The sequence below is a fragment of the Botrytis porri genome, assembly GCF_014898465.1.
Source record: "Botrytis porri strain MUCL 3234 chromosome Unknown BPOR_010, whole genome shotgun sequence".
Classification (NCBI taxonomy): domain Eukaryota; kingdom Fungi; phylum Ascomycota; class Leotiomycetes; order Helotiales; family Sclerotiniaceae; genus Botrytis; species Botrytis porri.
Genome location: NW_024066084.1, coordinates 244793 through 262276, shown reverse-complemented (window position 1 = coordinate 262276; position 17484 = coordinate 244793). Strand labels below are relative to the sequence as shown.

At 36.2% G+C, this 17484-nt stretch overlaps 2 protein-coding genes across 2 annotated transcripts; both read left to right on the top strand.

The window, feature by feature from the left end:
* The first annotated feature begins 698 nt into the window (after nt 1-698).
* On the top strand, nt 699-3828 carry EAF01_007548 (uncharacterized protein). Its single transcript, XM_038915804.1, has 2 exons — nt 699-1397; nt 1453-3828. The coding sequence occupies exons 1-2, from the start codon at nt 1092-1094 to the stop codon at nt 3574-3576; spliced, it is 2430 nt and encodes an 809-aa protein (XP_038768275.1). The 5' UTR covers nt 699-1091; the 3' UTR covers nt 3577-3828.
* A 6571-nt stretch (nt 3829-10399) lies between these two features.
* On the top strand, nt 10400-12910 carry EAF01_007547 (uncharacterized protein; the record flags this gene model as incomplete). Its single annotated transcript, XM_038915803.1, has 4 exons — nt 10400-10438; nt 10530-10696; nt 10756-12607; nt 12659-12910. 4 exons carry the CDS (start codon nt 10400-10402, stop codon nt 12908-12910), a joined length of 2310 nt encoding a protein of 769 aa, XP_038768274.1.
* Nucleotides 12911-17484: the final 4574 nt, after the last annotated feature.

Sequence of the window (17484 nt, the reverse complement as noted above, 5' to 3'; positions counted from 1 at the left end):
ATATAATTGATATAATTGATATAACGTGGTTTAACATCGAGTAGCCTATATTACTAAGTGGTCTACTTTAAATACATATACAATTCGTCTATACGTAATTATATAGTTTATTTATTTATTAATATAACTTTTTCAAAATTTAAGATATAATATTTACTTATATAATTATAACAAAAATCTAATTTATATTCGAAAATTTGAATTAATATAAAAGTTATTAATAAAATAATATTTTTATAACTAAATTTATAACAATTTTAATTTTTTTAATAATATAATAAAAATATTCATATAAAAACTAGACTTTTCAGAAACTAATGTTTTATTATTATTTAATAATTTTTTCTTTTTTAGAGATAATGTTTAATTATTAAAATATGAATATTAAAAAGCACTTAATTTTGATGTATTTGGAAATGAGTTATTTAATGAAATGAACTATTCAATGTTAAACTATGTTAATTAATATAATTGATATAATTGATAATAGCTATCACTCTTTCATCTGTAGGGTACCCCGGTACTCAAGAGCGATAACGTAGAATTGTGGAAATTTAATGCATCCGCGGTAATCGTAAGGTTTATCAGTTTGGGAGAGCAGAGTCATCATGCAGCAAGCATATACCGGTACGCAAGAACCTCTGGATTTTCTTTCCTCTCTTCCATTTCTTGTCTTGTTTATTATCTACGTTTTTCCTACTTCTACGTATTTATTTATATCTATATCTATATACTTGCATTTGTATCACATTGTTTTAATGCATTCTCATTACTTAAAACATTGAAACAGAATAGTCCCTATTCCTCTTTTGTTAATATCAATTCCCATCAAATATCAGATCACTATCTCATCCTCTCATTCGTCATACCAGTCTTGCATACGATACGAACATCACATCGGCAGAGACAAAGGAATAAGGAACCACCACTTATCCCCCGCCTCGTCACAACATCATCCCTCCAAATCCACATTATCACAACATACAAAAGCTCTCTCCCACCCTGAAATATTCAGAAATCACGTTGAAATGTTCTTATAACCAAACGAAAAGGAGCAAACTCAAAAGGCTCCATTTACACATCCATTTATCATGCCCATATTCCAAGATGATCTCGGTGACGGCCGAGAGATATTGCCCATTCAAAAATCAAAAATAACTCCTGTTTCAATGTCACCACCGGAGAGAAGAACAATCATGAGGAAAGATAGTGAAGAAAGCATTAGAACGGAATTATGTGAAGGTCCTGTACCAGATACTCCCGAGGGACCAAAGACTATACCGACTTTAGGTTTGGATACAAGCTTTGAGAATTCATACAACAGAACAGCGGATAGAGAAGATCTCATTGAAAGGTTAAAAAGGGGTGAAAATTCGAGCTGGTTCCCGAATTTGAATGTGTGTAAATCATTGAGCTCCAATGCATGTGATTGTATATTGACAGTGAATATAGTTGGTGTCCCTACTTCATGGCCAAAGCCCAGAAACTCCCATTCGAAAGACCTCGAATCATTCGAATTCATCTCCTCTATTACCATCTCCCGATATATCCAATACTACCAGACCCTCGTCAGTAGACAAACCTAGCTTACAAGCTAGTCTAGAGATTGAACGACCAAAGTCCGCATTACACAGTGGGAATTTCACGGAAGGTCCACATCAAACTATATCTGGTAGTCCTGCGCAAGATATGAAGAGATTTGGCACATCAAACTTACCATGGCTAGCTACATCTCCACCGCGAAATTTTACTCCCTTTCAACTCGATCCCCGGTTTCCATCAGTGGATAGAGTTGAAGCAGATTTAAGAGCAAGAACTCGTGCACCATCGTTATCCTCTTCATATTCTTCGAGCTTTGTATTGAAAGCACCAACAAGCCCTCTAGTACAATCAGAAAGTAACGAGGATTTAGATTATACGTCAAATTTAAATCCAATAGACATTTCTCCCGGGACACCTAAAACTAACTCAAGACGTCATACTTTACAGGCTTCACATTCAGTATATTCAAATACTTCTATACCGGGATCTACCACTTTTAACAAACCTTTACCGAGTCTTAGGAGAGATAACACATATCCTTACCAAGCTCATCAACCTCGGAGATCACTTGCCTCCAACACAATGCCCCACTCGACATCTTCTCCTCAAACACCGATTTTCTCGCGGTCAAGGAGACCTTCATTTTCTGACGTATCACCTCTACACGCATCGATGGTGGGATCATATGAAGAGAGCATCCTTCGGGGACGAATGTCTACTACACCCTCCAAGCCACTCGATTTCGTTGCTAAAATAGGGGTACTGGGGTTCGGAAAATGTAAACCAAGTCTCAAATGTCCACCTCATGTGACCTTGTCATTTCCGGCAGTATTTTACGCCTATGAATCCACAAGTCATGGTCGGAGAGGGAAATCTGATGATGGGCCTAGTCCATATGTTGGCTGCATTGATTTAGAAAATGGATTGCCGAGCCCGGAGAAGCCAAGGGACAACCAAAAGAGGAGGAGAAATGCTACGCTTGACCGAATACATATGGATGATCTCGAGAACAACCCATCAAGCTCAGGACAAGTCTCAGAACGAGAAATTCGTAGAGCAGAAAAACAAAAACGTCGATCCACTTCTCCACGAGCACCTCCAGGTGGTAGCTATCGCATCCCCGAAAAAGGGCAATTGCAAATCATCATCAAGAATCCTAACAAAACAGCTGTTAAATTGTTTCTTGTTCCATATGATCTCACTGGAATGGAACCTGGCACCAAAACGTTTGTACGCCAACGGAGCTATTCTGCTGGACCTATTCTTGATTCGGCACTCTCATCTTCGCCTCATCGATCCGCACCTATTATTGATTCACTCGCCGAAAGACCTACCCTCCGCTATCTTGTTCATATCCATATTTGCTCACCAGCTCGAGGTCGCTACTATCTTTACAAAAGTATACGAGTCGTCTTTGCAAATCGTGTTCCAGATGGTAAAGAAAAGCTTCACAACGAAATCACATTTCCAGAACCGAGATTCACTACTTATAAAGCAATTCGTGATTCGAGCTTTGGAGGTGCGGGTGCGGCATTAGCGGCAGAAATGGCATATCGGAGGAGAAGTTCTGGATTTCCTTTGAGTGGGAATAGGAATTTTGATTTTGGAAGTGACGATGGTACATCGAGTAGGGGGGGTGATCCTATTCCTTTTCAATTTCATGCGAAGAGAGGTATGATGGATGGAGATAATGATATTGGACCATTGGATTTAGGGGCGAGGGAATCATTGAATTCTGAGCATAATGTGAGACCGGGTACGGCAATTGGAGAAGTAGAAATGGGTGGCATGAGACGTGGGATGGGAACGGGATTATATGAGAAATTGAAGAAAGGTGATTTAGGTTATGGTAGTGATGGATTCTCTCCAACGAGAGTCAACACTCCCGATAGAGAGGGGAGACAAACTCCCGCTGAAGGATTGTTGGCAACGAGGTTGAGAGAACTGGGTGTAGGACTTTCGATGGGGATGGCTGGTGGAGATGCGAGAGAAGGAACGGATCTTGAAAGCGAGAATGGAGGGGGAAAGTCGTAGACTTTATGGGACTTGGAATTGTGAATTTTGTGATTACATTACACGGAGTATAAACAAGCTGGAGATTGGTCTGGGGTTGGCTTTTTGGGGTATTGACATGTAGCAATTTGGTATCACATTGTATCGCAAGGTAAGGCATGGCATCGCATGGCATCGCATGGGTATAGGAATTGTTTGGCGAAGTGTGGGTTTGTTGCTTGAAAATTCTTGGGATCTTGGGGTCTTGGGGTCTTGGGGTCTTGGGGTCTTGGGATCTGGGGATAAGATTGGGTTTTATAGACGGAGCTGGAGATGGAACTGGAACTGGAGCTTAACATACTACCGGTGCTACAGTCTATAATATTGAGATTTATATTGATGGTGATTTGTTATCTATTTTGGGATGGTTTAGTGTGTGTGTGGATATGTATGTACGTATGTAGGTAGGAATTTTTGAATAGTTGAGCAATAAGGAATTGCAGTTTTGAAGAAGTTGGTGAATTTAAGGAAGGGAGAGAGAAATCAAGATGTCTTTGTTTGGGATACCTACCGAGATGGTTAAATTTGTTTTATGGGTGAAGTAGATAGATGGTTTGTAGGTTTGAAGGTTTGAAAGGCTTGAAGGCTTGGGGGAAGAGGTATTAGGGGTTTGTAATAGGTAGGTAGGTAGGTAGGTAAGTAAGGTAGGTAAGTAAGGTAGGTAGGTAGGTAGAGGCTAAGGTAGGGAAATAAGGTGGATTTGCACTTTAGAGATGGGTGTGTAGGGAACGGGAAAGGGAAAAGGGAAAGGGAAAGGGAAAGGGAAAGGGAAAGGGAAGGGAGGGAAGTAGTTCTCTTGGTATATTTTATATATATAAAAATTGATGGTTTGACTTGGATATGGAACTTTAGATTTGGAATTGGAATTGAATTGGAATTGGAATTGGAATTGGAATTGGAATGGAATTGGAATTGGAATTGGAATTGGAATTGGAATTGGAATTGGAATTGGAATTGGAATTGGAATTGGAATTGGAATTGGAATTGGAATTGGAATTGGGAATGGATTTGGGTTTTAAGCTTGACTGTTTAGTTTAAATCATTTATTAGTCCGTCCTGCAGTCCGGACTATTGGACACTGAGAGAGATGAATATATGGGGAAGAGATGGATACGATGTGGACGAGAGAGAGAGAGAGAGAGAGAGAGAGAGAGGAGAGAAGGAGAGAGAGAGAGGAGAGAGAGAGAGAGAGAGATGGTATATATAGGATAGAAAGGATATGGGATATGGAAATTTCTGATATAGTAATATAGATATGAAAATATGAGAACATAATAACAACAGCACAATATAGATTAGAATAACCACAAAGTCTTAAAAGAGGGGAAGGGAAGGGGTAGAAGGGACACAAGAGCTCTAACACAACACTCATCTATGATCCGTCTTGAAGTTGTTACTTTATTACTTTATTCTTTTGCTGGTAGCATATGAATCATCTCTAATGTCGACATGAGAATGTAGTTGTATGGCTATATACTTATCATACAGCGTAGTATGCACTATATAGAGATAGTATTTGTTGTTCTCTCATTTCATCTCATTCATTATCCATTCAGTATTCATTCATCTCTATGATGGAGAGATGAAAATAAATATGGTCTGAAATAAAGGGATTTTATAAAATTTGAAGTGAGAAGATAAGGAAATAATATGAGTAACAATGCGATTTCAATGGAATGCAATATATAAACACCGTGTGTATATCTGGGTTGAGGTTCTCGAGATGCAGTAATCATATTCAAGACCATGAACACATATCCGCCTTAACACAACACACGAACAGACACCCCGAATTCCCAAAAAATAAAAAATAAAAATCACGCCAAGATATTCCCCCACCATCATCCACACTACCAATCAAGCAACAAAAAGTAATTTTTGAGGTTGGCGGAGTACAGAGATAGATATTCATCCTTGACCCGTTCATTTACGCACATGCATGTAAAGTATAATTCTCGTCTCCAATTGATTGGGATTCGAGAATGATATAAAGTATACAAAGAGTCAAAGGAAAGAAATCAGAAGACAAATTTGTTCTATTCCAATGCTCACACAGTTGTGTCAAAGGTTATTTCTGATGTTCGAGGTCAAGGAAATGAGAGAACTCTGCAAAGATAGTCTAACTACCGTTGCTGTTCGATTGATGGAAGTTTATCACATCATACTCAAGTAAGATTGACGAGGGAAGGATCGTGAAAAGCTAACTAACTCTCCATGGTGAAAAAGCATATCCGTTTGAAAGACTATATAGTGGCTATATTCCATGAGCAAAGCAAAGGCTGACGATAAAATCAATATCGATGATGTGCAAACATCATCAGTAATCAGAATATAAAACCTAAATCTCCATACCAGTACGAGTAGATGAAAGTAAATCTCGCCAGCCATTTTGACACCAGAAATCTGGACTAAGATCTAGATTTGACATTTCATCCACTCATCACCGCTCAGTTCGTCTACTAATCAAAGGACGAGCACTCGCTTGTCCTGCAATTATACTAGAGATACTGGTGCTGAATCGCAAGTATTACTGTACCCAGCCAGCACATTCTACCCAGGTACATAGATTCCATGTGTATAAAAGGGGTATTGTGCATATGAAAGTCAATTACTCACAACAGCTTGCACAGAAAAAGTATGCCAACACAATACGAGAAGACTCTGCCGCTCAGGAAGTTTCAAAAGTATGGGGGAGAGGAAAAAACAAAATATGAATCATGATGACGATAAGAACGGCAGAAATGAAGAATTTGAGTACGAGGCGGTGAAGAGTGAAGAGTGAAGAGTGAAAGCATTGATTGACCTTGAATCGTCCTTGCGATCTTTTGTTTATACCTACCTACCAACCTACCTACCTACCTACCTACCTTAACTATATTCATCCGTAGATATCCGTCTGATGTTTCTCTGCGGCTTGTCGGGGCGTCATATATGTTTTGAGGGTATTTTAATCTTTCAGTAGTAGCTGTGTTGGAATACATAGGTATCATGTAATCTTACATACAATCCCATATATCGTATAAATCCTTGACTTTATATCGTATTCAAGCGATGAAGCTGAAATTGAGTTACGTTACGCATGGCACGTCAAAATCCTCCGACTCTGGTTTTCTGATATTAAATGAAAATTTGACAATCTTTGGGGGAAGCACTACATGCATTTTGGTAACCTGATATACCATTCCTTTCCGAGAATCCTTAATAAATGTGTAGGTACTGTATGTACCTGCTCCAGTAAGGTTACGCTTGGTTCAGATTGGCTGATGAGAATCAACAGAAAGAAAATCAATCTCGGTTGAGCCGAGGGTCAGGGAAGGTAAGGTACATAGAGCAAAGGAAAAGCAATAATGAAGACTCAAGAGGATGTCTAGCTGAAAGGATTGAATATTGGTGCCAAATAAGGCTTCCCATCTCCTACAATGTGCTCATAGAGAAACAATCGATTAAGCTTTGATAGATATCGTACAATCAATCCATCGATAAGTCTTTCTATCAGGTGACGGTTGAATGGTATTTGAAATCGATAATAGATAGTCACCGAATTAGGTACATACTTAGCAATGCCGATACATCTGGTCCTGGGTTAGGTCCAACTTCTAGAAAAGTTTGCTGATGTTGTTGATTCATACCCAGGTGTCAAGAGGTCTGAGGACGGACAAAGCAAATGATCATCTTTTAAAGATCTGAGAGGCTGAACAGGATAGGATGTCCCTTGTGGCGTAGAAGGAGGCTGATCAAACGCTAACCGTAGGTATTTTTCATTACATCGTACATTGTCTTATTTGAGGATGCTGTGTTTGTTGTCTACTCTGTGGGTATTTGCGGCTTGATGTTGACACAACCTGCGGTACGAATAGTGAAAAGATGTGATGCATGGAATGGCCATGAAAGCTGGACGGCTGACGTCTTCCGACGGATGAAATTCGGATCACCATGTAGGCATTGGCACAGCCGTTTTTATCGTCGAGGGCTACACTGATGATACTAGGAAGAAGGGAAATGTAACAAACAGCTGAAGGACTCGTCATCCTCGTAGGACGAAGAGGAGGGGAAAATGCTCACACCCTCACACCCTCACACTTCTCCTTGAGTTGACCGTATGTTACTGTCCAGAAATATCAATAGTAGAAGTCCTTCTGGTATCATCCTTTCTGCATACCTACTCTTACAGTACAAATGGCGGTTCGTGTAAGCACCTTGGCAAAAGAGGAAAAGAATATAGCTATGGATGGCATAACCTCAACTCCCAAGTGACTTTCGAAAGGAACAGTTATGATCCCAGGATATTGTAAAGATTAATTCTGGATCGAATCTTGTTCGGTCTGGCTATCCCATTTCGGATAGTTTTCTTGTTCTCCTATGTTGTTTAACTTGTTCTTGTTACTATGCATGCAATACTGCCGTGTCTTCATCGAATGCACGTAGAATCATTGAAAGTCGAGAGTCAGGGTCCAACCGCCCTAGAAATTTAGCTTGATAAAAGTCCTCGAATCAGAATGAATTACTGACGGGAAAGGATGGTTAGTTCAACTTTACTTAACTGGACTAAATCAAATAACCGCGAGTAATCAAAATTTAGAATCGATTAACTTACTTGTTCTTGGATGCGAAGACGTGAGAAACGTGAATTTGAATGTGGAGGAGACGAGGGAGGTTATGTTTTGAGAGTTTCAAAGCTTGACGATCATTTTTAGTATTAAATTCTCTCGACTTCGTAGAAACCTGTCAACCAATGATCTACCGAGCGGATATGATGTTAGCATAGATTTTCCTGGGCCACGCAAGTATGTACAATGTGCCGAAGTAGAAGGACTGACTGGTAAGTATCATGCAAACTCAATCAATATATTCGCAAAGAATTGGCTGTTGTGCTTCTTGTAACCGCGTTGGAAAGGTCGTTTGCTGCCAACCCTTGAAAAGCTGCACTCGCTTCTTAGCTGCAAGATGAAACTGACCACTCGTTGCCCTTACACCCATGTTAACCAGGGACAGGAAAAAGATCCGGGCTTGACCGGGGTTGAGATATTTCTGACCATGGCGCGAACAGTTTCGGTGGTAAGGAGTCTGTTAAAAATGGTAACTTGTACAAATTGATATTTGCGTACAAAGATATACCTCTCTGGAGACTTTACACCTGGGATGGCCCTTTATTTTGACAAGCGAGTATTCTTGGAAGTTTGGAGCTCGGGAAGGACCTGTATAATAATAAAGCTACATACAGTATGAGGAGGAAGGTAAGATCTTACATCGATGATGATAAGGTTAGATAGATATCAAGACCTGCCCACGACGTACATACTACATCTGTACCTACCCTCGCTACCTACCCACCTGGTCATAGAACCCAACATAATACCAACACAATATAATAAGCCGGGAACACTTGGACCTTCTAGCACCAGCGGAAAGGAACGATATATGAATTAGAACAGACCAGGGACTTGAATAGCTTGGCGGGAAGAATATTCGACTCCACTACACCCCACGATCATCAAAGCGCCGTGATGAATTAGATGTGACCTTACCCAAACGAGTATCGTTGGCCCTTTGCATATCTACTAGATACTCGTACCCTCTTATGATTTTCATCCCACTTGCTCTCCTAGTCCCACGACACTTCTCTCGATTTTGATATTGGTATGGCGAAAACTCGCAGAGAGAACAGAATCGGAGCCAAGGAGCCAATGGTTACATTGATTTCATCTCAGCTTTTTCCAATGCAGTGTAGTTTGTATACCCTCAGGAGCCCCACGGACGCAGTCGAAAGAAACAGGAGAACATTTCATTATTTCTAATATGCACCTTGGGAGGCAAGTATAAGAAAAAGGACTTCACCCACTCCCCTCCCCCCAAGTTAAGCAGGGGTGAATGCTCTAACTTCCTTTTGCCATTCTCCTTCCTACTTGACCCTCGTGGACCACCTGTCGAACCTCCTCAAATACCTTTCTTCGACCTCCTCATCTTCCTGCTAAATTTAAACATTCTCTCAAGGGAAAGATTCTTTGCTGGGTCGTCGTTGGAGCCAACATTGTCACCATATTCATTCGTGTCCACGGTCATGTTACTTTCCCCTTCTTAACTTCTACTTCGTTACATTGAGTGGAAGATTGAATCTTTCCTTTTCCTTTCATCATTCAAAAAGAAATTTTAATTCCTCAAATCGTTTGGTGAAACCTCAATTTTCCTTCTAGGACCATTTCGCATCTGACGGCCGGCCATTCATTGGTTTCAACCAAACATTAATTCGATATACCAAGACATTGTACTGCAGCTTTCACCCATTTCCTGCTGTGATAGTCCAACTTGCAGCAAACCACGATAACCTGCATTTCATTCTCCTTTTCACGATCATTTCACAAAATCATACAGAAATAATCTACGCCGCAAACTCGCCTTCTTTGCGTGAATCCGATTTATTCTTTCACACATCATCTTGTGTCTACCTAAACTTTTCAACCGATTAGGCGGAGCGTTGCTCAACATATTTATTCTCGAATTATACCTGGTTAAACGGGAATTCGAATACCGTGTTACGGAAGATATCTGAATCACTCAGATTGACCAATTCACTGGAGAGTCATTGGTTTGTATGTTTGATTCATTACATATTTCTTCACAGGCGCATTCTGATGAATTTGCTCTCTAGTTACTCATCTCCAGGCGGGCACTTCTCGAAACCTCGCGCATGGTGCTCTTCCGTTTCTAAACTTGAGATATTACAGCCGGCGATTTAATATTTGGCCCAGATCCATACTGCCCTTCTGCCGAAAGTCGTCACATTCAGAGCTGTTATTCAGAGTTCAAGATGGTTCAATACGATACTTCACCATGGCCGGTGAAAGACGTGAGTAGTTTGTTCCCTATTCAGCCTTTTGTCTTCACTCTTTTTCGCGATGCAGCTGTGAGGAGTAGTTCACTGATGATTTTGCTTCCAGATCGTCTATACCTCCATAATGGGCGCAGTAATGCTTGCCGCATTCCTCGAGTGGTTTCTCTGGCTGGCAGCGTTCATGTATTGTCTGTTCAAGGTTTTCCAAAAGGCTGAGCACTGGTCCGTCCGGGTTCTGTCAATAATAGTGGCGATCGTCTTCTTTCTCTTGAGGTACGAAATCTATTCAACAGTATATATGTGTAGGCCTTGCTAATCGGGATCTTCCACAGAGCGATTTATCTACCCATTATGGTTGTTACACTACCTTTACCACCAGGAGTCACTCAATATTTCCCAAAGCAAATGGTTTCCTTCCTGCAGTGGTTCGGATTTTGGTCATTCGCAGCTCTTCTCACCATTCCATGGCTCTTTTGCGTATATCAAATTGTAACAAATTCCTTGGGGCGAAAGAAACGTATAAAGCAAGTGTTAGATGAGCATTCAGCACCAAAGGTTGTGATCGTCATGCCATGTTACAAGGAAGAACCAGATATTTTGGTGACGGCTATCGATTCAATTGTGGATTGTGACTATCCTCCTTCTTGCATTCACGTCTTTCTTTCCTTTGATGGCGATCAAGAGGACGAATTATACCTTAAAACGATTGAAGCACTAGGAGTTCCGTTATCGCTAGATTCCTACCCAAAGAGTATCGACGTGACCTACCGAACTGCCCGAATTACAGTCTCCCGATTTCCACACGGTGGAAAGCGTCACTGCCAGAAGGCCACATTTAAGTTGATTGACAAAGTTTATACCGAATACCTGAAGCGCAACGACAACTTGTTCATTCTTTTCATCGACTCTGATTGTATTTTGGATCGTGTTTGTCTCCAGAACTTCATGTACGATATGGAGTTGAGCCCGGGGAACACCAGAGATATGCTGGCAATGACAGGGGTTATTACTTCGACCACCAAAAAACACAGTCTCATTACTCTGCTCCAAGATATGGAATACATTCATGGCCAACTCTTTGAGCGAACGGTCGAGTCAGGTTGTGGTTCCGTCACGTGCTTGCCGGGAGCTTTAACGATGCTACGATTTTCTGCTTTTCGCCGTATGGCCAAGTATTATTTTGCTGACAAGGCTGAGCAATGTGATGATCTTTTCGACTACGGTAAATGTCATTTGGGGGAGGATCGATGGCTCACCCATCTTTTCATGATTGGAGCAAAGAAGAGATTTCAGATTCAAATGTGCACCTCTGCTTTCTGCAAGACCGAAGCTGTTCAGACGTACCAATCTCTGATTAAGCAGCGTCGTCGTTGGTTCTTGGGATTTATTACCAATGAAGTTTGTATGTTGACTGACATCAGAATCTGGAAGAGATATCCAATCTTGGCCGTCGTGCGATTTATGCAGAACACGATCCGAACAACAGCTCTACTATTCTTCATTATGGTACTTTCGATTATCACAACTACAAAGAAGGTTCAAGATCTTCCCGTTGGATTTATTGGTATTTCACTCGGCCTTAATTGGTTGATGATGATCTACTTTGGTGCTAAACTCCGCCGTTTCAAGATTTGGCTCTACCCATTGATGTTCATCATTAATCCTTTCTTTAATTGGTATTACATGGTTTATGGCATCTTCACTTGTGGACAACGAACTTGGGGTGGCCCTCGAGCAGATGCTGGAGCTGCCGATTCGACCACAAGCCCACAACAAGTTATCGAAGCAGCAGAGGAGGCTGGAGATGATCTCAATGTTATTCCAGAAACATTCAAACCCGCTGCCGAGGCTCGAAACAACCAAATTGTTCGCCGCCCAACGCTTCCCTTGTTGCCCCCAAATCGTCTCGAAGGTCGTTTCGCAGCTGCGGAGAGACTCCCAGGTGGATGGTATCAACATGTCAATGACTCTCTTACTAGCGTTGCTGTCGGACGCACTGCGCCTTCTGGGCAAAATCCCACGGGATCCAGAGAATCTATCGATAGTTATGTGTCAGGGTTTACCGGTACAAACTCAGTGTACATGCCAAGGCGAGTGGAGAGTATCATGGGAGAGGAGGATAGAAAGAAGTATGAGATTGCTCAAGCGAATCAAAAGGCCCCAGCTGGAGCATACTATAACCAGGTAAGCAATCATCGTTCTGGAAAAATTGAATAGTGCTAACTATGTACTTAGGGATACGTTTATGAAATTCCTGATGGGCCAGAGGCCAAGGTTAAATTTCAAGATTCAGTGGAATCTTTGGCATCCCTGGAAGGAACGACATCAAATTCTCTGGCAGTTCCTCAAGCATCTTCGTACCGAAATGGACGAAGTCCTCTGGGTCGTTTGTCTTTGATTCGTTCCGATTCGAGGGATGACCCAATTGAGATGGAAGACCAACGTTCTGACAGTTCAAACTCTCCCGAACGGAAACCAAAACGTTGAGAAGAGTCTCAGGTGAAAATAGGCCTTCGACATCCTGGAAGGGAAATGTGATCTATCGGATTGGGCCCAAAGAGCCTGTAGGAAAGGTTCATTGGTTGAAAAGTTCCACGGAACAAGCACAGGGGGGGGTGGATTTCTTGGGCGTTACGAAGGAAAGGCATTTATATAACACGGCATCTGCATATTACATCTTGCATTTTGATGATTTGTTTATATACCATATTGAAATGAGCATAGCGCGGCGTACACACACTCTGTATGAACATTGATTATTAGCATTTAGTGAATAGCTTCAATCCATTAGCTACTATATTATAGTTGTAAGCGAATGCGGAATATAGTAGCTCTAAGTGAAAGTAAAAGAGACTAGCTCTTCTTATAGCGTCTATATAATGTCTATAATATTTTATATTTAGCTACCTCTTTAGACAAAATATAATATAGATATTTAGAATTTATAAATATCATAATTACTATATCTTCTATATTCTTCTCAAACTAATACTAATTAATAATATTACAAATTGTTTAATTAATTATTCAAAAACCTTTTTTTACTTTTCTTTATTTTTTTATTTTTTTTATTTTTTTTATTTTTTCTATATTTCATTAATTATATTAAAGAAATCTAATATCTTTGAAAAAGAAAAGAATTCTAAGCTACTTAAAAGATTAAAGACTTCTAATGTATATGAATTATTAATTATAGCTGATTACAACCACGAAGTATTTATTAAAGACGATTTATAAAATAAACTGAAAGAAAAATCTTTAATTTTAATTAGATTTATTTATAAACCCTTAGTATTTATATTTTCAAAGGACTGATTAAAAGCTAAAAACATATATAAAAGATTCAAGCCTTATAATAACTACAAGAATGTTACGGGAGCTGCCTCTAGGGTCACGTGGAAGTGTCTAGAGATCTCTCGAGGTGGTTTAGACTAGACTTCAAGTAGGAATTCAATAAGGTTGTAACTGGTTGCAATTCTCGTAACTATAGTAATGAAACTAATGATTGTTCTTGAGCACGAAGCTCTACATTGTAATGAAACCCATTCTTTTATATAGACCTTCGTTCTTTGTTGTCCTATTGATCCCATCGTGTCCCACCAGGTGGGAGCAGTGGGATCCAGTGGGAATCTCTAATCCCGTGACTTTCTGATCAGGTGACTCGGTATGTTAGATGTCGTCGTAACAAAGAAGTATATTAAATCATTTATTTAATATAAAATTACTAAATATAAAGATAATAGACTTATAAATACTAATCTATAGGAACTTATTTATAATAATTTTATATACTTTAATAAAAAATATTTAAATAATATATAAAAGAGAATATTATTTCGTTTTTATAAATTATTTTATTAATATAATAAATATATATTAATATTAAGATGAAAGTTAAGAATATAATAATAAAGGCTTTTTCTTATTCTAAATATTATAAATAAATTAGAAATCAATTTCTTAAATATTAAACTAATAAGATATAATCTTTTATATTCATAAAATAAGTTATTCTTTCTATTAAGCTTAGTTTTCTATATATATTTTATAATAAATATAAATCTTAAAAATAAATGATTTTTTTTTTCTTAAATTTCAAATGAAACTGAATAAACTAATATGAAATTTATTAGTATGTATATTATATTCATTTCATAAAATACAAATGATTTATATGAGTTTTGATGAAATTTTGATGTTCGACAAACAGCTATGTCTTAGTACTATAGCTGATTACGAATTAGTAATTTAGTAAAGAGATCAAGTCTATTTCAAGAATATAATATAATCCCTTCAAAACCTAGCTCTTCGAAAGATATTAAAAGTATTTAAAACTACTTCAATCCTTCTAATAGAAGTTGAAGTAGATTTAAAACTCTTAAAAATTTGATTAAATTCGAATATTAGACAATATGCATTTTGTTTAGCTAAACTTTTATTATACTATTCAATTAATATTAAAAAATATATACTAGCTTCATATTAAGCTAATTTGAATGTGATTTCTACTCCTTCAAAAAAATATAAGTCTATTCAATTGAATAAAATCAGAGAATCGATAAATAAGGATTTCAACTCCTTCTTACTCGAAAAGATCATTTATTTTAACTTTTCCTTATAAAAAGAGAAATTCCTTTTAGAGTTAACATTAGTAATTTGTTAAAAGAAGATACTACTATTCTTTATAATATTGTTTTTAAATATAAGAATAAGAATATTATCTGTAATATTTATATTAATGTCTTCTCTATTAGTACGCTAATACTAGCGCCTCAGAGTACCTAGGTATATATAAATAGCTTCTACATAGCATAATAAGAACTTCGTCCTTCTTTCATACTATACACGTACTAATAAATACTTGTATTAATTATAAGAAAGCTAAAGTGAAGATAAATAATTCTAGTATTCTCTAACTTAAGTCATAAAAGCGACTAATCTAGTATGAACACCTAGTAATTAAATTTTATATAGTATAATAATAAGCAACCTTATATTATTATATTAATAAGAGGAGTTTATATTAGAAAGAATGTATTTATAAGTTATATACTAAGAATGCAAAGATAATATTAATAAGGAATCTTAAAGAGAGCTATAATATTATATATAAAACAAAAAGAATCTTTATATAATTTGTAAATAGTACTAAAAATGAATATAATATTCTTGAATATATTAAGAATAAAGAGTCAATTATAGATATAACTAATTAGCTAGAATCCATAAAAAGCAATAATAAGCTATAACTATTTATATATAAAGATTCTAATAATAAACTTATTAATAATCTATCTAATAAGTTTACTTAAATAATAGTAATAGATAATAACAAAGTTATTAACTATTTCATCTTTCTATATTTTATATAGGTTCATTCTTTTTATTCTTTATTTAATGAAAATAACTTTATAAAAGATATATAATAAAAATTAAATAAATTCTACTTATACAATCTATTTAATACTATCTATACTATAACATATTATCTTCATATTAGTATAAACAATAATATAATTGATTATAAACGAATAGGTATCTAATTCTTTAATTTGATTAAGAAAAGTATCGATCTATAGAATAAGAGTCTAATAAATATTCAAGTATTTGCTATAATATTCTTGATATACTATATACAAGAATAAGAGTTTAATGACTTAATATATTTAAAAATCGTAAGCAGATTCATAAAAAGCTTTAGACTAAGTAATAATAATAGTATTAATTATCAATAAATCTGCAGGGAAATAGTTAAAGATATAGTAGTAGTAGTAGTAAATTCATAATCGATTCGATCTATATAGCTATACTTAGACCATACAATGCGCCTATATCTGTATCTAATTAAAAAAAAAAAAAAAAAAAAAAGATATAAAGACCTATCTCCTTATGATATCCTATCAAATCACCTATATTATATATCTATTCTATTCAATACTTATAGTCCGTACTATCTATACTTTCAAAAACAATATCATTATAATTGTTTTGTTTTTATTCTACAAATTAATAATATATAGCCTATTTCCACCCAATATAATAATATAGGTCCCCCTCTCCTCTCTTTTATAATATACCAATTTTATTATTATTATTAATATTATCATTATAACAATATAACCCTACAATTATTACCTCTACTTTATAGTAATTATATTTCTTTATTTACTTTTTATCTTCCTTATTCTTTTCCTTTTTGTTTATTTTATTTAATCTTTTATTTATTATTTGTTTTATTCTTTATGATGGGGTATAAATCCTCTTATATTTTCTTAAATATCCTGTTGTACTTTATTCTGTGTTCACCCTATTATCTCCCTTATCCTCGTAGTTAAAGATATAAATAACTTAAATATATAAGTATTTAATTTTTTTAAATAATAAAGATCTATTAAAGGTATAATTAATATTCATGATGAGTAAGCTCAGATAATCTTAAATATAACATCAGCTTTAATTCTAGATCTATAGTTAATTCAATTGAGTAAGGAAATAAGTTTATAAAAAGCTAAAGTTAACAATCTTAGATAAATACTATATTGATTTTCTATAGATTTTATAAATAAAATAATATTCCTTTATCTAATAACAATTATAAATTACAAAAAAAATAAAGCTTATTAATATTATCTATACAGCTATAATACTTCTATTTAATATTATTAGTCCTTAAATATTTATTAAAGCCTTATAGACTATTTATTATAGATTATTAACTTAGTATGAAGATCTACTAAGAAATATTATTATTATATATAAAAAACAAGTTCAAAGATTATTATATATACTTTTATTATAGTAAGCTTAATCTTTCTATTATATTCTCCTAGTTTTATTATATATTATTAATTAATTACTCAGTATAACATATACTATAATAACAATCTATTTTTTACATTTATTATTAGATTTCAAGGAATCTCAACTTAATACATTAATTAGATAATATATAAAGAAAGAACTCAATCTCGTTATTAATTAATATCATTTTTAATATATATTATATTACTAGTCTGTTTTTTTTAAATATTCGTTATACTATATCTAACTAAGATTCTAAT